Here is a 24,350-nt window from a genome sequence, read left to right as displayed (position 1 = left end):
AGATGCTCCATTAGTTTGTCAAGGGAAGATAGCAAGTGTAGAGGAGGTCAAGTTGATAAGTGATTTGTGGGACCAGATGAGGAAGGAGGTGATGGTCAGATGAAGCCAGGTGGGAATAGCAGAGGGGTGGAGTTGGGTGGCAATGGTTTGGCGGGCAAAAGGTAGAGACAGATACAGAGAGAGAAAAAGAGAGGCAGGTGGAGAGTCTGGAAAGATGTCTGCATCATTTTCAGGCATTATCAAAGAAAAAGGTTTTAAGGATTCTGTAAAGGCAGCTCTCTTCAGGCATAAACCTCATAGAAGGGTGGGGGGGAAGAGGGGTAATTAAGACCTCAAATCAGGCACTGAGCTTGTGATCTAATGGACTGAAGTGATTCCCATCATCCTATGCACTTCTGAGTTATGGACTATCAACTACAGAGATTTTAAAACACTGGAAAGATACAACTTTTGCTGTTGCAAAATCTTCCAAATCTACTAGCAGGATAAGAGAACCAGCATAAGCATGCTCAACAGGCCAATATGGATGTTCTCTTAGATAAAGTCAGCATTAATGGGTAAGTTATATCACTCTTAAGGCTCACACCAGAATTGTTAAATAGATTTGTTCCAAGCTCTGTCACAACATCAGATCAGTAGGTGAACAGATGAATTAAATCAAGCATGTTTGCAATGCCTCCTTGAAAAAGTGTAACATCTCCAATAATATATTGGAGCTGTCCATGACAGCTCAAAATGATGCAGGATCATTTGGGATGGTATAAAGAACCACAAATTAATTTGCCTGAAGCCCATGGAATCCCAGCATAAACAGTGGAAGGAGCACATCTGTTCCCAAACTACACACTTACCTGCCCCACAAACAGCTCATGCCCCATCTGTGGAAGAGTTCTTGTGTGTTCCACATTGGCCATCTCACATTCCAAACTACAGGATTGATGTTAGTCATTCATAAACTCTATCAAGTGTATAATAATGTTTATTTTAGTCTCAATATTTAGTCAAAAATATCTCTTTATGCACCTGTGACACATTTCCATTGTACGGCTTTTGATACTTCCAAGAAACTGATTTATAAATAAGATCTCAAGAAAGTGATATATTTTCAACATAATTTAATTTTATTTGTTCAGCAATCTGCATAGTTGTACACATTGTTTCTGCATAGATAAGGAATAATTGTGAAAAAACAATATTAAGCTCCACTCCATCTCTCACGCACATTCATTATTAATTATATTAAATTAACTTTTCAATTTTTTGGCAAATAAATTTTCTGATCAGGAGATCATAACAAAATATCAGTAAAATATTAATGCTTCCACTGGTAGGACACACTAGAACTAGGGGACATAACCTCAAGATTCGAGGGATTATATTTAAGACAGATGATATTTTTCACAGCTGTTTTCTTTTTGTTTTACAAAATGCTGTAAATTTTAAACTTTATGTGATGAACTATTGATCTTATTTGAGAATAAAATGCCTGTTTACGTAAAGCCACCTCATTCAAGAAATTTTCCCCATGCCCCAATCTGTCACTCAACCACTTCAATTTCCCTTGGTGATTCATATTTTGGACAAGCTAAATTATATTGCTTTATACTGTCTGAAGGAAAACTAATCAGCATGCCTATTTTGAGGGAAAAGGAAATTTTACATTAATTTACACTCATTTACTGTAATGACACGCATGATTTCATTTGTTGATACCTTCAATTTTCTTCTTGTTGGTAATGATAGCTCGCACTCAAAGAATGAAGGTAGCCTGAAAGATTGGTATATATTAATGGTGCTGTTAAGTTACCTATGTTTGATAGTTATATAACGCAAGTCATGCAATGCTATAATGTAGAAAAATGTAAGGCAACTTTGGATGATGAGAAATGACATGGACTTAGTCACAAACATATGTAAAGTTAGAAAGCTAAAATCAGACAGAGCCCTTAAGAAATATAAAGATGGTAGGAAAGAGCTAAAGTAGGGCATTAGCAAGGCCAAAACAAGCTATGAAATAGCCTTGGTGAGTCGAATCAATAAGAATCAAAAGGCATTTTATACTTACTTTAACAAGAGGTAAACAAAAGAAAGGATAGGACCACTCAAGGACAAAGGAGGGAATGTATGCTTGGAGTCCAAAGAAATGGGCGGTGCTGAATGAGTAACGGTACTTTGAATTGGTATTCACCAAGAATACGTAGATGGAGGACAGTAAGAACAGTGTGGAGAATGTTAATGTGTTTTGAGTTTAAGAAACAGGTGGTTCTTAGCCACTTTATTGCTATTCAAAATGCCATGTCCCTGAGATGGGATATTATCTCAGGTTACTGAAAGTGGCACAAAGAGCACATTGCTGGAGCATTGAAGAAGATGTTGCACCCTCACTAGCAACAGGTGAGGTCCAGGACTGAAGAATAACCAAGAAGGGAAATATGGATATTCCATGGATATTCCATGAAATGAAAGACTAGTGAGCCTCACATCAGTGGCTGGGAAGCTATTGGTGAGGATATTTAGAAATAGAATTTATGTATATATAGAAAGTCATGGTCAGATTGGGGACAGTCAGCATGGCTTTGTGCAGGACAGATTGTGATTTACAAATATGATAGAGTTTTTTGAGGAAATGATGAAGGTGGATATTGTGAAGTGGACTTTGGTAAAGTATTGACAAGGTCCCTCAGAAAGGAGCATGGGATTGCAGTAAATTGACAGCTCACATTCAGAGTTAGCTTGCCTTTAGAAGGCACAGGGTAGTGGTGGAAGTTTTGTGATCTGTGACCAGTGGTGTTCTGCAGGATTCCCTGCCATTTGTGATATACATAAATACCTTGGATGAAAAAGTTGGTGGGTGGGTTAGTAAGTTTGCAGATGACGCAAAAATTGGTGGAGTTGTGGACAGTGTAGAGGGGTATGAAAAAATACAACAGGATATAGATCAGTTATATAGGCATAGCAATAACAGATAAAGTTTAATCTGAACTAATGTGAGGTGATGCACTTTGGGAGGTCATATGTTTGGGGAAAGTAACAGGAATTGGCAAGGCCCTTAAAAGCATTGATATGCAGAGGGAACTGGGGGTTCAGTTCCATAACTCCTTGAAAATGGATGTTAAGGAAGGCTTATGGCATGTTGCATCTTTGATCAGGGTAGGATAAAGGCAGTCCCTGGGTTACGAACGTCAGACTTACAGACAACTCGAACGGACTACATGCAGCTTCTGGTGTGATGGCTTGAGTAAGGAGAACACCGTCTGCCATTTTAAGTCAGATTATGTTGCTGTTAACATTGTGTTGAGCATACCTACTTCAAGAAACTGACTCCAGTAGTTTTATATACATAGAAAGGCAAAATATATATTATATACTAAGACAAACATTTAACTAACTGACGCTAAATAAGAACTGTATAAACTTGTTCTGACTTGACTACAAATTCGACTTAAAGACAGACTTAAGAATGGATCTCCTTCATTACCCAGGGACTGCCTCAGTAAGAAAGTCACATTTCAGCAATATAAAAGTTTAATTAGGCTCCATTTGTAGCAATGTGTGCAATTTTGGTCACCCCATTACAGGAAGGCTGTAGAGGTTTTGAAAGGTACAGAAGAGATTTACCAGGATGTTGCCTGGATTAGAGGCCATGAGCAATTGGGAGAGGTTGGACAAATGTGGGCTATTTTCTCTTGAACATTGGAGGCTGATGGAAGACCTGATAGAAGTTTATAAAATTATGAGAGAGTAGTCGCGCTGAGAGAAAGAAGTCTTATTTTAATGGCATTCAGTTGGAAAAGCTTTTCTGGTTTTTCACACATGCGTTTTTAAACCCTATTCCTGGGAAACCTCGCACACAATGGGGCAGAAGTGACGTTATCTTCCGGACCACTGTTTGCCCTGCAGTCAGCGTCCTCCCGACGGCTGACATCTGCGTCGCACTCACGACTTTTGGAGCCAGTTCAGTGCGCGCTTAGGTGAGTTGCCACAAGAGCATTGATAGGTGGACGCTCAATCTTTTTTCACATGTTAAAAACATCACACATTTAAGGTGAGGGGGTAAGGTTTAAATGAGATGTGCGGAGTAAATATTTTTTTAACAGAATGTGGTTAGTTCCTGGAATGGGCTGCCTTGGGTAGTGGTGCAAGCTGATAGAATAGTTCCATTTAGGTGGCTTCTAGATAAACACAAGAATAGAGGAATATGTATCAAGTGCAGGCAGCAGTGTTTTAGTTTAATTTGGCCATGATGTTCACTGCAGTCTGAAGTGCTTGTTCCTGTGCTGTACTGGTTTATGTTCTAAAATGTCAATCTCTTGGGCTATAATCCAAGTAAAATTATGTTGTTTAATTGTTAATGCGTAAACATTGGGTCTTAATACACAAGATGAAGGAAATGATTTTCATTCTTTACTTGTTCAATTGAAACATTAAAAATAATAATTGACAAAACAAATTACACAACTGAAAGAAAATATTTCAAATAAAACAATTGGCAAGGCCCCTTACAAGATTAAATTTATTTTCACACCTGACTAGAATGGCTTTACAGTGCTATTTAAAAATAAAAGTGTAAATAGGATATTCCATCTTTTTGGCACTCTGGTGAGTACATGTTAAACAAATGAAGTTCAGTGAAGAATGCAAGAAAAATATTTACAATATGGTGATCTTTTCTAACAAAGATCTCTACAAAGCAATTTAATCATAATATTTAAATATTGTTTTAAATATTATCAATACATTTCAAGAGAAGCTCTCTATGATGCAAAGGACTTTAATTTTGACAAGGTAGTTATCAAGAGGAATACCAATGTTCGTATTTTTTGTGAGAGTAAAACACACAAGTCTGGAGACACCGTGAATGAAGTAAAAACACAACACTGGAAAAACTCAGCTGAACATAAAGCACATCAAAAATTAACTTTGAATATTACAGAAAGCATGTGGTATTCCATCAGTATCAATCTCATGTTTGACTAAGTCTAGAAGTAGAAGGTGCAAAACAGTTTCTCATTAACAGTATACTCCAGAGCTAGAGTGATGAGATTCACTTTGGCTCCAATTTTGCAGCACTGTATAATGAACAGTATCAATTGTAAGGAAATAGAAAAAAATTTGTAAGCTGCAATTTTCAAAAGACAGGAAGAGTTACAGTAAGCTTTCCATATCTCAGATAGCTCAATAACTAGAGGTGTCGTTCTTGGACCTAGTCAATTTTAATTGAACAAAAGTAAAGTATAAAACATGTCAGGAATTTATAAACAGGTTTGGTGCTATGTAAACCAAATGAGATATTTTAAAATAGACTGATTAAGTCTGAAATTTCATGGAAGCAAAATAAATAGAAACATGAGAAAACTATTCGAAACATCGTACCTGCTCCATCATTCAATATGATTATGGCTAATCTTTCCTGCTCAATATCTCGATTTCCTTAACCTCTAAAAATCTAATTTCAACATTGTCCCAGGTAAATCAGATATTAATGGCTAACTAAATTATCTTCAAACACAACAAAAGCACCATTATTAAGAAACACAAAACTGAAAGCATAAATTCCAAATGACTTGCTTTTTTAAAAAAAATTTCACACACAAGCTAATTAAGAAAGCAAAGGAAAATTTTACTCTCCAGCTGAACATTTTTTCCAAACAATTATTGACAAAATTGCACATAGAGTGGAGTGGTATGTTGGAGTTAACGACTGCTCGGTATTCTTATAAACATACTTTGTTGAAATTAAATTTATATTTGAAATGAAGCATGCTAAAAGGTATTGTTGTCACGCAAAATTTGTGAATCCCAGCTTATTTTCTATTATCAATGGGAATTCATGAACCACCAGGAAGAGAGAAATTTCAAATTAATTGATGTCAGAACATTATTTCTGGCTATCAATTCTGGATTGAAATCAATAATCTTGCACTGGATTGTTCATTGTGTTATTAAAATGAGATGTAGCTTTAAAACAAACTGAAATCTGATTGAGGATAACAAAAGTAAATATGACAGACTTGATTTACAAAACATACCAGTACTTAATTCAGATTTCAAATTTGGATGTAAAAATTAAACAAACTTAAGAACACTTATGACTGGTTCTTATTGACACTAGTTCTGCTCCAGTGGAAACCGGCATCGTAATATTGTCCTTTTGGTCATGTTTGTAAATCAAGAATTTTCATTGTGACTTATGGAACAATATCCATATAGCACTTTTTCTGAACTTGAAGGAAGCCAGATCAACATTATATTCTTTCTCATTACCTCGTCTTTTTTGCACCTTTATGATGGCAGCATTAGTAGACAGCTCAGGTGACAACACAGAACAAAATGTGTGCAGTTACTCCAGGTGTCAGGATAAATATTATGCAATCATTTTTTTGTCGCACTTCCCATTTGAGCTATGCTTTTACTCGTGACCAAGCTGGTCTGACTCTTCTGAGGTCCAGCTGGCTGTACACAAGCCTTTTTCTTTGTGGGCTGAAGTTTACTGTTAAAAACTTGGTTCGGATCCAGCTTATTAATGAAAGTCACGTTGTCATCTACTACAATACTGGGATTGTAGGCAACAGGTTTGTACATGTTGAACCATTGCTGAAAATAAAGAGAATACACTGTGAAATTATCTCGAATGTGCGACAAGATGTGATTGGCAAAACAAATAATTTCAAAGAAAACGCTGAAATAAAGCATTGGTAAGATGCCAAAGACCATGCATTAGCAGCTGTGATTTCTTAAAGTATAGCACAATACCTAATGTTGAGAAATCTGAATGACTGACTTGGGTGTGCACTAGAATTCTTAATACATGCAAGTCAAAGACTAAAAGATACCAAGAAATCTAAGGAAGCCTCTATGAATTATCTAATTTTGATGGGCATACAATTACTTGAGCAGCAAACAATTGAACAAACCTCTCTGAAGTAATGAAATTTAGAATTCCTCTTTTCTGAATTTGTGGAAGCAGCTAAACAAAACATCACATTTGAACTTTATTACTGTGAACTAGCATTAATTTATTCATTTGAAAAGGAGCTTTACTGTGTTTACAGCATTATAAAATAAGGTACTCCTTACCTTAGCCTGAGGACTGATACCATATTTTGTTAATGCATACTGCCATTGAGGCAGTCCCAAGTGAATGAGCATAAGTCGATAATAGGCTGTGAATGTATCAGTTAAAAAATGCCAATAAAGTGCTCGATCCAAGAACCAGATTCCAGCACAAGAAGATACGACTCCTGTAGAAGAAAGTTTTATTTATAAATGACTAGGACATTTATTTATAAATGACTAGCTTTCTTCAAAAAAGCTTTTTAAACACATGTTGAATATTCATGCATTTAAATGCTCAACTAAGAAGAATAAGACTTAAAAAGCTATAAATTCAATTATTTTATAACTTTAATTGCTTCCCATTCCTTATTTGAAATTATAATAATAATCTTCACTAAACTACAATTGAGTTTAATATGTAACATATCTTTCATCAGTAATAGCATCCAAGGCAGAGTCACATTCTGAAGATTTCAATGTCAGTTTTCAAAACTAATTAAATTGTTAGATTTTCTTTAATTTACCAACCAGTGCTATGAAAATTACTGGTGGAGTGATTCAACATTAATTTATATAACATTAAACTTCTTTCGATTGCCAAATTATTCACTTTACATTTAACACTACATTCATTTTGAATACCAAGCAACTGTTGAAAACAAGATTTATCCTTAATAACTGTAAAAATGAGACATAATTGTCAAACAGCCAAAGACATAAATTTGGAAAATGGCATATTATGGATTTTGCAACAAAATAAAAATTATAATCATGTTCCTGACTTGAAGTTGGACTACTGAGTCTGATAACCAGTTACTGAAAGCCCCAACCTGAAACTATTCGTATCTCAATTCCTTACTGTTTGATTAACCACCAGATTGAAACTTATATTTCAAAGGGCACAGATACTGTGTCTTTAAATCCTGTGTGAACTAACTGCCTGTAGATTTTGCAGAAATTTTCAATACAACAGTCAGAGGTCTACACCAACTTCAAAAGGACATTTATTATTCTGGTGCCCAATGACACCAGCCTCAATGACAGTTGCATCTATATGTACCATGATGAAGTGCTTTGAGAAGTTCATAATGAAGCAGATCAACTCTTGTCTCAGGAAGGCCCTGGACCAACTTAAATTCACCTTATGGCACACAGGTCATCATCAGATACCATCTCACTGGCTCTCCTGTTTCACTCGATCTCCTTGACCACATCAAGCCTGTTGTGTGTTGACTACAGCTCGGCATTCAACATTACCCTTTTTGCAAAACTTATGACCACAACAAAGGATCTGGGACTTTGTTTGACCCTCTGCATTTCTTCATCAGCAGATCCTAATTAGATCAAAGTGGCAACATTACCTCCTCCTTGCTGATCATCAACACAGGAGCACCCCAAGGCTTTGTGACTAATCCGAGTACACTCAAGATTGTTTAGCCAAATTTTGGTCCAACACAATCAATCCACTGTTAACTGGAAATAATGAGTCAGAATACAGAATGGAAATCGAGAATCTGATTGGGTGGTGACAGAACAACAATCTTGTTCTCAATGTCAACAAGATCAAGGAACTTGCTGTTGATTTTAGGAAGGAGAGGCCGAGGGACCAAACAACTGTCTGTACTGATGTGACAGAGGTGGAGAGAGTTAGTACCTTTAACTTGAGGGAGAGCATATTTCAGAAGATATTTCCTGAAGCCATCACATCAAGGCAACCATGAAGAAGGCACACCAAAAACTTTCTAAGTCTGAGGAGATTTGGTATGTCGTCGAATACTCTATCAAACTTCTACTGGTTGTATCACATATTGGTTTGGTAATTTGAATGCTCAGGAACACTAAAAGCTGCAGAAGGTAGCAAACATAGTCAAGTCAATCACAGGCGCTGACCTATTCACTGAAGGCATTAATATGAGGCGCTACCTCAAGAAGGCAGGGAACATCTTAAAGAGGTCACAACCTCTTCTCACTGCTTCCTCTGGGCAGAAGGTACAGAAGTCTCAAGACCAGCACTTCTAGGTTGAAGAACAGTTTCTTTTCTATGGTAATCAGGCTCTTGAACCTCTCCTTGTTACGTTAATCATGGACCACAAAAAGAACTGTCTGCACTATATTAACTCCACTTTATATCCTTGAACTATGGTAACTGTGAACATATTTATCATCTATCTATCTTTTGCATGTATGATCTCTTTTTAATTTAATTTAATGTAGAATATTGTTGTTGCTTTTAAAAATTAAGATTCTGCTGCAGCAAGAAAGAATTTTGGTTAACATGTACATTGTATGTGAAAATAAACTAATTATCAGAATATGGATCAAAATCTTTTGAAAGTGTTTCAGAAATGCATTAAATAATAATAATTTTGATAGTTTAAAATATATTGACATTATAAAACCTAGAGCTATAAATAATGGTGAAATAAACAAACTGGTTGATTTTTTCATGCGATCCAAGGTGGAGAAAAAGAAAGACCATTCAGCCTCTAGAGTCCACTCAACCATCAATATAAATGGCTGAGCTTTAACCTCATCAAATTCTACAACTTCAGGTAACTTTCTATCTTTGGCTGTAATGAGAACTGGCCATTTCTATGGCAAATCGTTCATCTATGAGTTTGGCACAGATTTTCTTTCTTAATTCACAGAGCCTTGTGTGTTATGAAAGATTACGAAAGTCAAAAATGGAGTGAAAAGGAATGATCTACTTCCCTAAAGAGAGAAATCAGTAACATGTGAGGATATGTACTTAAAGCAATTGGTAGAATAATTAGAGGGGAATATCTTACAAATTAACAACGGTAAATTCAAAATAATAGTTTTTATTAAACTATTAATAACATTTTATTTCTTACTGATCTCTAAACTTAACTCTAACTTAATTCCCACTATGCGCAAATGTGGATGTGTATGTGTCAAAATCCAAACCATTACAGTTTAAGCATGTCTGAAGAGTCCATTTTAAACTTCAGCATCAAACATATTGTGTTGCTTGAAGTAATTATGAAGCACTTTTATACATCATGTCTTCAGATCTCTTTTGATGAGTTGTCTTTCAGTGAGATATTCTTCATATGAGTGTTTTCACGTTTCCCCCTACCTTGTTCAGTTACGGAATTGTGATCTTCATTATGATTTATTTTTTAATCAAGAGTGAAGTGGTTTCACTTATTTAAATTCACTTATTTTGTACATCACCTATGATAAAGATAATGTAATACTGAACAGCACTTCTCTCTCTCTCCAGAGACTACTGCTTTACCCATGTCTTTCACAGGATGGTCAATCGCTCTTCAGTCTGGTTTCAAAATGTCTCTCTCTGCCTTTTCTGAAAAGTTTCTCTGAAATCATGTGACATGACATCACCACTTTCAGTTTCTTTCCACACAATCATGCTTCACATGATCACTTCACATCCATAAAAAGATCTGACCTCATCTCTGTCCAAGAGGTTTACACTCAAGGAAGAACTTGCTTAATTGACCATACACATCCATTGTCCTTGAATCAATTAAGACCTACTTCAGTTTCATTATGATCTGGCTCTTTCAGACTCAGTGACTCCGAAATGAACTCTCTGAATGCAATAGTGTCTCTGTAAATGTGATGTGACCCTGAATCCAGCCTACAATTCTCTCATTAGAAATATATTTAATTCTATAATTTAACTTTACTAAGAAATATATATTTTATAACTAAAGATTTTAACTTTAAAGATTAATTTTAACACAAATCCATTAAAGAATAAAAGATTTTTTTCCCTCTGTTCAGTGTCCAAGGAATGCAGATCATTTGAGGCACTCATGGAAGCAAGCCTTAACAATAATATTGAAAGGAGCTCCTGTGTTAGTTAAAGAGGACCAAGACTTACCTGGTCACCTGAGGGAATTTGGTTTAATGCATGATATGATTAATGATACATCCAGCATTGCAGTACATTAATGATCCAGAGTTTGTGCTCAACCCCAACTAATCAATCAATCACTAGAAGGTTATACCATTGAACCTCAGCTGAAAGTAGATGATTAGAGAGGTCAAAAGTTTTAATTTAACCAGTAATGGTTGCTTAGAATTATAGAGGCATGGCTTAAGGATCCTTATGTCCTCTTTCAATTTTAATTTTTGTAACTTTCAAGTAAGCATATGCACATTGCTTGGATAAGATGTTAAAAAAAGTACCTGATTGGATGTTTTTGTAAACCAGGCAAACTTTCCCATTTCCATTACAACAGTCCAACTCAAAGATCCGACACTGTGAATTAAAATGCGGTTTCTTGAAAGGTTCCTCTTTATCTAAGTTTTTAAAAAATTATAAATTAATACAGTAAGCTGATTTAACAAATTTTATATATTATGCAATCTGTAGTTCTACAAGACCAATGTCCATTCTTTGCAAATGAAGTAAAGAAGTACAACTCGGATACAAAGTGGACATTAAGAAAATTTATGCCACAATGAGCAATGGAGGTTGGTGATGTTGAGCGAGAAGTGTGAAAGAAACAGGTCGAGTCCAGCAATGTCTCAGTGCGAACTCCTTTACTCAAAACCAAAATCCTGATTCAAACACCCGCGCCCTTTCCCTTTAACCCACTCATCGAACGAGGCGTAAATGATGTGGGCTTCCTGCATGAGGCTCATCCTGCATCTAAAACGCTGCTAGATCCCATCGATTGCTTTCCTGTTCGCGACTGCTGGGGCCAGTTTGCTCACTGCGTAGGTGAACCACGCTATGTAGGTGTGACGCAAAATTATAAATGTTGTTTGGTAGGTCCATTATAGACAAGGTTGGCTGAATCCCAAGATATACGGTGGACAGAGTAGCTTCCTGCAATTGCTGAGAGAATAAATTTGTGGAAAATACGTACGGTACAACTCCAATTATCTGAAATCAGATTCTCTAAAATTCTCATTTATCAAATATTTAAATAAAATTTCAGATAAATGAGGCTATCCCAAACAAATCAGAAATCATCATTTATCCAAAATTTTTTTCAGAGCAGAACTGACTTTGGACCTTGGGCTGCCAGCGACAACAGGGACCTTGGGCTGTTGGCGGCAGCAGGGACCTCTAGCTGCTGGTGGCAGGGGGACCTCGGGCTCTGGGTGCCAGCAGGACCTCAGGCTCCTGACGGCAGCGGGAATCTCGGGGTCCTGGCTGCAGTGAGGATCTTAGGCTCCTGCCAGCAGCAGTGGACCTCGGGTTACAGGCAAACGTGTGGACCTTGGGCTCCCGGGCAGGAGTGGGAACCTCGGGTTCCCAGTATGAATGGGGCCCCGGTGGGGAAGTGTTTGTGATAAGTGGTGGCCAGCAATTTTTTGGTGCAAATTAAAAATTATTTTAATGTCTAAAAAGCCTTCCCCCGTTGATTTTTGTTGTATAAACACTGTTACAAGTGATTTGCTGTTGCCACTGAGCTGTTTTTAAAAAATGACCAGTTCTCTGAAAAAAACATTTATCCGAAATAGGCCCACTCCCGACCATTTTGGATAATCAGATTTGTACTGTACATAAGCTTTGATGATCATCATTTGCCAGGGCACAGAATAAAATAGCAGCTGGCTTATGGTATAACTAACTATATTAAATATTAGCCTATCCACAATTGGAATTCTGTATGCAGTTTTGATCATCAAACTATAGGAAGGATGTGCTTACACTGAAGAGGATGTTAGGGATGTTCAACAGGATGTTGCCTGAGGTACAGCACTTCAGTTGTGAGGAGAGATTGGATAAGCTGGGTTTATTTTAATTGGGGCAGAGGAAAATGAGGCAGTATCTGACTGAAGTATTTAGAATTATGAGGGGTATAGATCTCACAGATAATGAGAAAATACTTCAATTAACAGAAATGCCCACAACTCGAGGGCATTGGCCTAAATCAGTGGTCTTTAAACTTTTCTTTCTACTCACACACCACTTTAAGTAATCCCTATGCCATAGGTGCTCTGTGATTAGTAAGGGATTACTAAAGGTGGTATGTGGTATGTGAGTGATTAAAAAAAGGTTGAGAACCACTGCTCTAGACCCAATTGTTATTGAAATATTTTGCTTGAGAAAAATTGTCATTGGCCTATTTGCTTTGGAGTTATGAAACCGTGCATATAACGAGTCAATTAGGTACGATCAAAACAGTGGTTTTCACCTTAAGTAATCCCTTACTAATCACAGAGCACTTATAGCATAGGGATTACTTAAAGTGGTGTGTGAATGGAAAGAAAATGTTTGAAAACAAATGGTCTAAACTAAAGAGTAGAGGCCATTGGTTTAAATTCTTTGGCTTGGCTTCGCGGACGAAGATTTATGGAGGGGTAATGTACACGTCAGCTGCAGGCTCGTTTGTGACTGACAAGTCTGATGCGGGACAGGCAGACACGGTTGCAAGGGAAAATTGGTTGGTTGGGGTTGGGTGTTGGGTTTTTCCTCCTTTGTCTTTTGTCAGTGAGGTGGGCTCTGCGGTCTTCTTCAAAGGAGGTTGCTGACCGCCGAACTGTGAGGCACCAAGATGCACGGTTTGAGGAGATATCAGCCCACTGGCGGTGGTCAATGTGGCAGGCACCAAGAGATTTCTTTAGGCAGTCCTTGTACCTCTTCTTTGGTGCACCTCTGTCACGGTGGCCAGTGGAGAGCTCGCCATATAACACGATCTTGGGAAGGCGATGGTCCTCCATTCTGAAGACGAGACCTACCCAGCGCAGTTGGATCTTCAGCAGCGTGGATTCGATGCTGTCGGCCTCTGCCATCTCAAGTACTTCGATGTTAGGGATGAAGTCGCTCCAATGAATGTTGAGGATGGAGCGGAGACAACGCTGGTGGAAGCGTTCTAGGAGCCGTAGGTGATGCCGGTAGAGGACCCATGATTCGGAGCCGAACAGGAGTGTGTGTATGACAACGGCTCTGTATACGCTAACCTTTGCAAGGTTTTGCAGTTGGTTGTTTTTCCAGACTCTTTTGTGTAGTCTTCCAAAGGCGCTATTTGCCTTGGCGAGTCTGTTAATTAAGGAGTATGAAAATGTGGAGATTTGAGAATTTTTTTTTCTATCCAGAGGAGGTGGTGGTGACTCTCACAAGATTTAAGATGTACTTAAATGAGTACCATAATGAGGAAATTCACAGAACAAGTCCTGGAAAATAGGATTAATATAGACATTGTAGACTGGCTGGCACAGACATGATGGGCCAAAGACCCTGCTACTGTGCTGTATGATGAAGATTATAAAATGGGATAGATTTAATAGTTCAAAAATGGGGATCTAATCATTAGCCACATAAATTCATTCCTCCACATTCAGCAATTCCATAGTTTGACGTATTCTGTACAATAATATCATCATTAGACCAATTCTTGTTCAGTGAGTAGTTCAGGTACAACATCAAGTATACATAAAAGTGAAGAATTAAATGTGTGGAGCTACAACATAGCACAAATGACAGGCTTTTGAAAAATATGATTGAAAATACATTATAGCATCTTGATTATGCTGCAGGATTAGTAATGCATTGATCTGTCAAAGTCCCAAGACATGTTCATTGCACATGAAGAAATTAAACTCAAATAATTAATCAAATAAATCTGTTCTAGGTAACAAACAGTAGCAGTAAATAAACAGATTGATGGAAAAAAACCCATAAATGGGTCACTAATGTTCATTAACAAAGGAATTCTGATATGCTTGCATTCTCTGATCTATACATAATGTTAGACCTATCGTAAATTGATTGTTTTTCTTTTCTATATTTCATATATAGAAACTGTTTAAGATTTGGACATTCATTTTACCAAACAAGTTTCCACTGTTGTCTTTTGTTTCAGCAATCTTTTTGAAAATAAACTGCTATCAGAAAAGTATTTTATTATAAAATTTCAATATTTAAGTGCATTTAAAATTTTTTTTTTCTTTTAGTTTACAAAATAAAGTAAAAGCCAGATTGTCTGGAACCTATGGGGATTGGTAGATGCCGGATATGTACATTTTCCTGTTGCTTGAGACTTATGTTACAATGCCTAACTACCGTAATACACCTGCATTAAGAATAAACAATTTAAAAGACAAAAATACAATGTATATGTACCTACACTGAACAAACTTCACTTGCATGAATATACAAACCTTAAAGCATTTTATTTTATTTTCAGTCACATATTTTGAAAACATTTAACCCATCGCTGCATTTGCATAGAATCACAAATGGCAATGAGAAAGTATATAGGAGGGAGATAGATCAGCTTGTTGAATGGTGTTACAACAACAACCTTGTGCTCAACGTTAGCTAAACTAAGGAGATAATTGTGGACTTCAGAAGGAAGTCAGGGGAACTTGACCCCGGCCTTATTGAGGGCTCAGTAGTGGAGAGAGTCAAGAACTTCAAATTCCTTGGTGTCAACATCTCCGAGCCACCATGTTGATTCAGTCACAAAGAAGGCTCGCCAGCAGCTATAATTCATGAGGTGTCTTTGAGGAAATTCGGTATGTCATAGAAAACTTCTACAAGTGTGCTGTAGAGAGCTTTCTGGCTGATTGCATAATTGCCTGGTATGTAGGGGCCAATTCTCAGAACAAGAATAAACTCCAGAGGGTTGTTAACTCAGCCTGCAACATCACAGGCACCAGACTTCACTCCATCGAGGAAATCTACATGAGGCGGTGTCTTAAAAAAGCAGCCTTTATCCCCAAAGACCCTGACCATGCAAGCCACGCCCTATTCACTCTACTGCCATTGGGAAAAAGGTACAGGAGACTAAAGACGAGCATTCAATGGCACAAGGACAGCTTCTTCCCTGCTGCCATCAGATTCCTAATTAATCAACGAACCAAAGACACTGCATTACTTTTCGTGCACTAGTATTTTTATTTTTTTTATTTATAAGTTGAAGGTTTGCACTGTGATGCTGCCTCAAAACAACAAATTTCATGACTTGTTCATGACAATAAATTCTGATTCCTCCCCCTCCACGAAGCCGCCCATAAGACGAATAAATAACAATATAATTTACCCCTGCCTCCCCCAAGTTTACAGATAACACCTTTGAATGGGGAATCCTGACTAAGCAGGGATAAGGAGACATTTTAAGAGTCACCCCAATGACGAGCAGCAACTGTTTATCATGGGTGATACCACTGCTGTTTCATACACTTTATTCAAACAGCTACCACAAGTTAATTACAAGCAAGGCACTCTGCTGGTTGAATATTTGCTTCTATCTTCACCAGAAGCTTATGTGTTACTTCAAAGAACTTTTAGTTTTATAATTTTAAACTTAAGGATTTTTTTTACCTATTATTTTATTCTTAATTATTTTAAGTTTTAAAATTTATTTTCCTCAATTTTTTTTGCTGGTTGCTTGAGGCTGACGATTGCTTGAATTCTGGATACCAAGGGTTATACTGTATTAAGAAAAAGTCCAAATTTTAAGATTATTTTATTTGCTGTTAAAAACAGGGCTACTGCATTTGTTAATGATGAAGATTAATAATTTTGAGGTGCTGCTTCACAGTCTATCATAGACATTTTGTGATTCTATGAATGTTGCAAGTTACCTGTGCTGAGACAGTGCCTATGCTGCACTTGGCAGGATCTCGCCCCCCCCTCCACAACCCTGAACTTTATAACTGGACAGTACCTTCATCATCTGTATCACTTTCCAGGTCAGCCAAAGTGGGTGCATTTGGTAAGCTGTAAATTGATGTTGTGCCCAGTCGACAGAGTGCAGAAATACTGTTGATGATCATTGTTCCCAATTGCATGTTAGTGCCTAAGAAAGAAATAGAATTTTATTGGTACAATAAAACAAAAATCACTTTTATAGTATGCCATGAGGTGGAACAGATTTAACCTCAATAGTACCTGCATTATAAACTTCTACTTTTATACCAGTGTGGAAAATTAAGCAATTAGATTTGTACCTCTTAAAAAAATTCCAGGAGAATTGAAAACACTACCAAAATTGCAATTTAATCTTTGTTTTTGTTGAACTTTTTAAGTATAGTTTAGGGTGGAAGCAGATATAAATAATTCATGGAGATGCCTTCTTACCATTTCTACCATTGAAATCCTAATTTCAAGCATAACTTTTATTCCATCCCAGACATTATTCTACCTGTAGTTTCTGACCTGCATTTACACATCTGCATAATGCAGACACCTCGTTTGGCCACTAAATGCCAGATCGGCATGCCCTCCTCTGCCAGAATTGCCTGGAACGCTGAGAACATCAAGAATAACCTTGAAATCAGACAACAATCCTAACCTCACAATCAGTAAGCAAGAGTTGATGGACTATCAGGAAGATTTTGACCAATTTCTTTTCCCTCTGCTCTGCTCACCTCTTCTCTTCCAGCAAACTAAACATCCCACAACTCTTGAATGTGCCCTAGCTCTAAAAAGAGGACAGAAAGGAAAAAAAATAAGTACAAAAGAATGAGCAACACAATGTTAAAAAGATTCAGTGCAAGAGGAGCAAATATGTCTTTCTTCAATCAATTTAGATTTTTGAATATTTTTATTTAAAAAAAATGCTGGAAATGTCAAGAGCATAATAAAAAAATGGGGTGCAGTTAAGGGATAGACAGTAGTATTATGAGCCTAGAGGACCCACAAACCCAGCAGCAATAGATATTCACCAAGACAAATGGTTACTCAAACAAAAGTTGCTTTTAATTATCTTTAACACGAAAATAGGACCAAACTCTAACTTATTACTATTAACTTAACTTAACCCCCTTCTAATTCTAAGCGCACATGTATGTAATGTGTGTGTAAGTCTAGAAAAGTTCTTTGATTCATAGTCCAGTATCACTTCTCATTCCTCCAAGTTTACTGGTTGCAGGCAATTCTTATACTGTGCACAGAATTTAACATTTATAAAGTTCACCAGGCTTCGGTGCATGAAAGGTAAATAGTTAACGCTCAGAAAGGTTCTTGTCAGTTTTTAGAGAGAGATTTGTTGCTCACTGGACATTCACTGTTTCCTTCTAATCAGCCATGTCAGAAACTTTCCCCATCAGGGTTTTCTTTCTTTCAGGTCATCACATAATATTACGAGCCCAAAGGACCCCAAAGCCCAGCAGCAATAGACATTCACCAAGACAAGTAGTTACTTAAACAAAAGTTGTTTTTAATTATCTTTAAACATGAAAACAGAATCAAACTTTAACTTATCTCTATAGTTAACTAACCCAAATTAACCTACTTTTAATTCTAAGCGCGCATGAATGTAATGTGTGTGTAAATTTAAGGAAAGTTCTTTGGTTCACAGTTCAATCTCACTTCTCCTTCTTCCAAGTTCTCTAGTTGTAGGCAATTCTTATACTGTGCACAGAATTCAACATGTATAAAGTTCACCAGGCTTTGGTGCTCAAAAGGTAAATGTTTACCACTCAGGAAGGTTCTTGTAGGGTTTTCAGAGAAAGATTTGTTGTTCCAGGATTTCCACAACTGAGGTACCACCATTAGTCACCTCAATGTCTCACTGATGAAACTTGCACCATTAGGGTTTTCCAGATGGTAACCTCTTTCTTTCAGGCTACCACAGAGTTCCTTTCTGTTTCACTTATTCAAGAGAAACATCAGACAGATAGCACTTCCAGCCATCTACTGCTCTGGTACTTTCTGTTTCCAACCAGCTCTTCCTGGCTTGCACTGTTCAGCTCCTTTCAGTGTCAGACACAGAAGCTGAGAGAGCTTATTGAGATTGGTCTCACCTCTCTTTCTCTCTCTCTCCAATTGAGACTGCCAGGAAACTCATGTGACCCTCTTACTTGCAACCCCCCCCCCCTTTCTTCAGCAAACCACAAGAGTTCTCCTCTCTTGGTCAAGTTGTTGTCTTAGATAAACAAACCCCAGGAGTGACCTTTCTGTGAGCACTTTGCAGATACTTGCAGCCAGTTTGTCTCCAAAACAATGGCTATTCATTTCATGACATTATTTCAATTAGCACCTACTTGTGAAATGTGCATAAAAGTCTCCAAAGATCCTGCAATGTTACTGAATATGAATTCTTCAGTCTTTCAAATAAGATCGGTTTTAAAATGTGTATGTATGTAACCCACTAATCTTACCAAATTCTCCCAATATTTAAATATTTATATTACAATAGTTCCTTTTTGTTTCTCTTATTTCAAGTGGAACATTAGGCAGTCAGTTCTCTCCTCTTGTATTGACCACAAGGGCTTTGACCAGGCTGAACTAAGTACTCACAACCCATCTTTAAAATGGGGTTTCCACGTTTGCCAGCTTGTCATGTTCCAGTTGAACTGTAGAACTGAATTCTCTCTCTCTCTTTCACACACACACACACACACACACACACACACACACAGAGAAAAGCTCTGTTTGACTCTTTCTACTTGCAAAACCACATGACCCTCTTAGAACAGCAAACTGCACTCAAGCAGCCTATGGCTCTGGACATAATCCTCCAAGTTCTTTCATCTGTTGCTTTTCAAAACAACAATCCATTAGTGAAGTCCCTTGGGCACTCTTCAAAGTTTTTGCAAAGGCACTCAGAGCCGGGCCTGTTTGTCTTGAGCAGAGCTCCAGTATTTTAAATGAGATCTGTTTTCAAGTGTTTGTATGTGACCTATACTAAAATCCTGTCACAATTTATCTCCTATAAAACATATCTATATACAATACAAAATACAACATAATCTGTCACAGTAGCCGGAGAAGGAAACAATTTCAGCTGCAGGATACTGCTGTGATCATATTGCTGAAGAGAAGACTAAGGGATTTGGCCAATTTTATGATACAAATTATATCACTGGGTAACAGGGTTTAGTTTGCTTGGATTCAATTCATACTGAATGATAAAGGTATTTAAAATAAGCCTTTGAATCCCTAACATGAAGTTGGGTTTGAACTTGCACCTCAACTTTATTGCCAGATGTACTGTGACAGAGTATATAGAAATGTTTTTGGGAGATAAATTGGGAAAGGTTTGTGAGAGTTCTTCTTTGGCTTGGCTTCGCGGACGAAGATTTATGGAGGGGGTAAAAAGTCCACGTCAGCTGCAGGCTCGTCTGTGGCTGACAAGTTCGATGCGGGACAGGCAGACACGGTTGCAGCGGCTGCAGGGGAAAATTGGTTGGTTGGGGTTGGGTGTTGGGTTTTTCCTCCTTAGCCTTTTGTCAGTGAGGTGGGCTCTGCGGTCTTCTTCAAAGGAGGTTGCTGCCCGCTGAACTGTGAGGCGCCAAGATGCACGGTTGAAGGCGATATCAGCCCACTGGCGGTGGTCAATGTGGCAGGCACCAAGAGATTTCTTTAGGCAGTCCTTATACCTTTTCTTTGGTGCACCTCTGTCACGGTGGCCAGTGAGAGTACGTTGTATACAAACACTTTAAAACAGATCTTATTGGAAATACTGGAGCTCTGCCCCATGATGCTGGGACTGGAACTGGACAAGTTGACAAGCTTATGGAAAGCCCCATTTTGGAAGACAGCCTTGTCAAAGTCCTTGTGGTTCATGCAAGAGGAGAGGATAGGCTGTCTAATGTTTCACTTGGAATAAGAGAAACAAAAATGAAATTTGTGGTGACTGAAAGAAAGAGGTTATCATCTGGAGACCCTGTAGGGACAAGTTTCATCAGCAAGACACTGGAGAACCTGATTAAAAAGGAATCAGTTGTGGATGTCATCGTATAACAAATCTCTCTCTGAAAACCTACAAGAACCTTCCTGAGCGGTAACCATTTATCTTTCAAGCACCAAAACCTGCTGAACTTTATAAATGTTAAATTCTGTGCACAGTATAAGAATTGTCTGGAACCAATGAGAAGTGAGATTAAACTGTGAACCAAAGAACTTTTCTGAACTTACACACATATTATATACACGTGCGCTTAAAATTAGAAGGGGGTTAAGTTAGGTTAAGTAAGTCAACAGTGATAAGTTAAAGTTTGATTCTATTTTCATTTTTAAATATAATTAAAAGCAACTTTTGTTTAAGTAACCATTTGTCTTGGTGAATATCTATTGCTGCTGGGTTTTGGGGTCCTCTGGGCTCGTAACAGTACCAAGATACAGTCTTGGAGGTTGTATTGTGTGCAGACCAGTACACACTTCATACATAGTTCAAGCATGATGCAGTACAAGAGTTACAGAAAAGGATCAGTTGATATAAAACAAAGCCAGCATAACCTTGCTATTGTGAAATTCATTCAGGAGTCTGATAACTGCTCACACTAACCATCCGAGACTCTCATATTTACAAAACTACATTTATTTATTTGTATATTTGAACATTTGTTCTGCATATGTATTTTTTGTGTGTGTGTGTTATGTCTGGCTATGCGTTAGCATGTTTGGCACTGAGGACTGGAGAACGCTGTTTTGTAGGGTTGTACTTGAGATAGACAACAGACTCGCCAAGGCAAATAGCGCCTTTGGAAGACTAACCAAAAGAGTCTGGAAAAACAACCAACTGAAAAACCACACAAAGATTAGCGTATACAGAGCCGTTGTCATATCCACACTCCTGTTCGGCTCCGAATCATGGGTCCTCTACCGGAATCATCTACGGCTCCTAGAACGCTTCCACCAGCGTTGTCTCCGCTCCATCCTCAACATTCATTGGAGCGACTTCATCCCTAATATCGAAGTACTCGAGATGGCAGAGGGCGACAGCATCGAATCCACGCTGCTGAAGATCCAACTGCGCTGGGTAGGTCACGTCTCCAGAATGGAGGACCATCGCCTTCCCAAGATCATGTTATATGGCGAGCTCTCCACTGGCCACTGTGACAGAGGTGCACCAAAGAAGAGGTACAAGGTCTGCCTAAAGAAATCTCTTGGTGCCTGCCACATTGACCACCGCCAGTGGGCTGATATCGCCTCAAACCGTGCATCTTGGCGCCTCACAGTTCGGCGGGCAGCAACCTCCTTTGAAGAAGACCGCAGAGCCCACCTCACTGACAAAAGACGAAGGAGGAAAAACCCAACACCCAACCCCAACCAACCAATTTTCCCCTGCAACCGCTGCAACAGTGTCTGCCTGTCCCGCATCGGACTTGTCAGCCACAAATGAGCCTGCAGCTGACGTGGACATTTACCCCTCCATAAATCTTCATCTGCGAAGCCAAGCCAAAGTGAATGACAATAAATTTGACATTTTGATAATGGCAGGAAAGAAACTGTCCTTGTATCTGATAGTTTGTGATCTCACACTTGTGAATCTTCTTCCCTATGGGGAAGGGGGTTGTGTGTGTGCATCTGTAGAAACAAATGTCTTTTGCATTCTGAGGAAGTAGAGCCACTGATGCACTATCTAGGCCATTAAAATGACATAAGTTGGCAGGGCAAGTGAATAAAGATGTTTACTCCAATTTTTTTTCCCACCTCTGCATCGCTGATGCAGATGAGGCAGTGAGCTTTGCTCATCTCAAGATGAAAGTTGAACTTACAAACCTTATGTGGCACCCATTCCCAGATTTTTAACAATATTGGATTCAACCAATCTTAGATTTGGCCACTTAAGCAGTTTAAGACAGATTATTTTCAAGAACCTACAAATTATTGAATATGCAAATTTATGTTACTCTACAGAACTTTATTAAAAATCTTAGTGTTCTTTTTTCCATTTTAAATTCTTACATCCAGATTGAAAGTGAAAAGACTTTATAAACTTCTTGTGCTATAATTACACTTTCTTAATTATTGAAACATTAAAATGCTATCACAGGCAGGAGAATGCAATTACATGTTAAGTTTGTACTGGAAGTTTTAATTTGAAATGAAGGCAATATAACTTATAAAAGGAGCACAATATATATTACATTAAGAATAATTTTTATGGGGAGTCACGTGATTGAGTAGTGGCCGATAGGAGAATACCAGCCCTCTCCAGAAAAGAAGGAAAAAAGTGAGGAAAAAACAGAGCCCCAGACACACAAATCACAACAAATAAAAAATAAAGGTGTGGAGGAAATGGCACCAAAGAAAGAAAAGCCAAAAGAAAAGAAGAAAGAAAGACGCCGGAAGAGAAAGGGGAAGGAATACCTGTACGAAAAAGCAGGGACCCGCCGTGGAAAGAGGAACCCACTCCCCGAGGTCAGTGTAAACCCCGCAGGATCGCGACCTATCGAACGCAGGACTGCAAAAATGGCTAACGGAGCCAAACAAAGGTGCGCAACCGCGCATGTCAAAGACAACACTGACGGGAGGGGGTACCAGCTGTGGAGTGGAACTCTACAGCACGAACAGCTGAGAATGACCCGACAGTAGGTCTCCCAGCGGGAAGATACAGAAAATAATGGGAATGGGAGGGGTGAGAAATGAAAAAAGGAAACCAGAGACACAACAGATAACCAGCCCAGAAGAAGACGACCAACATCAAGACACCATAAAAAAAATACCCAACAAACTGAGACAAGCAGCCCAACAAGAAAGTCAGAAGAAACACAGATACAAGGAAGAGAAGTAGAAGACACAAACTCTAGAGCAGACACAAAAGAAGAAGGAGAACATCAAGCTCTGCACAGAGAAATAGAAGATAAAGTGAATGGACAGTACATAGATTAAAAAATTTTTCAAGAATATAGGGAATCATTAAAAGAATGGCTGACATGAAAATTTAGTGAAATAAAAAGAAAAATGAAAAGTACAGAGTAGAATAGAGCTGGTCATAACAGAAATAGGGAAAAGGTTAGACAAGGTGGAAGAACGAGAAACAGCCGTAGAAATGGAAGTGAACAACTTAAAAATAAAATTGGAAAAAACTGATAAAAAAAAGTTAAAGAAACACAGGAGTTGTTAGCACAGCAGATGGATATAATGGAAAACTATAATAGGAGAAACAATATGAAGATAGTGGGCCTTAAGGAAGATGAAGAAGGCAAAGATATGAAAGAATTTATAAAAGAATGGATCCCCAAGGTCCTGGGAATGTCAGAAATGCAAGAAATGCAGGAAGGAATGGAAATAAAGGGCACACAGAACATTATCCCGGAAACCACAGCCACAACAAAAACCAAGATCAATTTTTGTAAAATTCCTGAGATATACGACAAGAGAAAATATATTGGAGAAGGCAATGAAAAAAATGAGAAGACAAAAAAACCACTGGATTACAAAGGTCAAAAAAAATTTTTCTACCCAGACATAAGTTTTGAGCTCCTGAAGAAGAGGAAGGAGTTTAACGCAGCAAAGAAAGGCTATAAATTTATGTTAAGATATCCAACAGTGCTTAAAATTGTTATCCCGGGGCAGCAAAGCAGACTGTTTTCGGATCCGGAGAAAGCATGAGAATTTGCAGAACGCCTGCAAAACAGAAAGAGAGATGAAGAGATGTAACAAGAAC

General features: G+C 38.0%; 1 protein-coding gene across 5 annotated transcripts in view; it reads right to left on the bottom strand.

Moving 5' to 3' along the window:
* Window positions 1-1,100: 1,100 nt before the first annotated feature.
* The window catches only part of tpgs2 (tubulin polyglutamylase complex subunit 2), a 67,504-nt gene continuing 44,254 nt past the window's right edge, over window positions 1,101-24,350 (bottom strand). For all 5 annotated transcript variants that reach the window (XM_069924124.1, XM_069924125.1, XM_069924122.1 and 2 more), the window contains exons 4-7: window positions 16,677-16,808; window positions 11,236-11,349; window positions 7,078-7,241; window positions 1,101-6,594 (exon numbers count right to left, since the gene is read on the bottom strand). In XM_069924124.1, coding sequence (XP_069780225.1) covers window positions 6,373-6,594; window positions 7,078-7,241; window positions 11,236-11,349; window positions 16,677-16,808 — 632 coding nt within the window. In that variant the 3' untranslated portion in view covers window positions 1,101-6,372. The remainder of the gene's footprint in view (window positions 6,595-7,077; window positions 7,242-11,235; window positions 11,350-16,676; window positions 16,809-24,350) is intronic.

Source organism: Narcine bancroftii, chromosome 3, assembly GCF_036971445.1.
Source record: "Narcine bancroftii isolate sNarBan1 chromosome 3, sNarBan1.hap1, whole genome shotgun sequence".
Lineage (NCBI taxonomy): Eukaryota > Metazoa > Chordata > Chondrichthyes > Torpediniformes > Narcinidae > Narcine > Narcine bancroftii.
The sequence above is the reverse complement of the archived record's forward strand: the minus strand, read 5'-3'. Positions and strand labels throughout refer to the sequence as shown.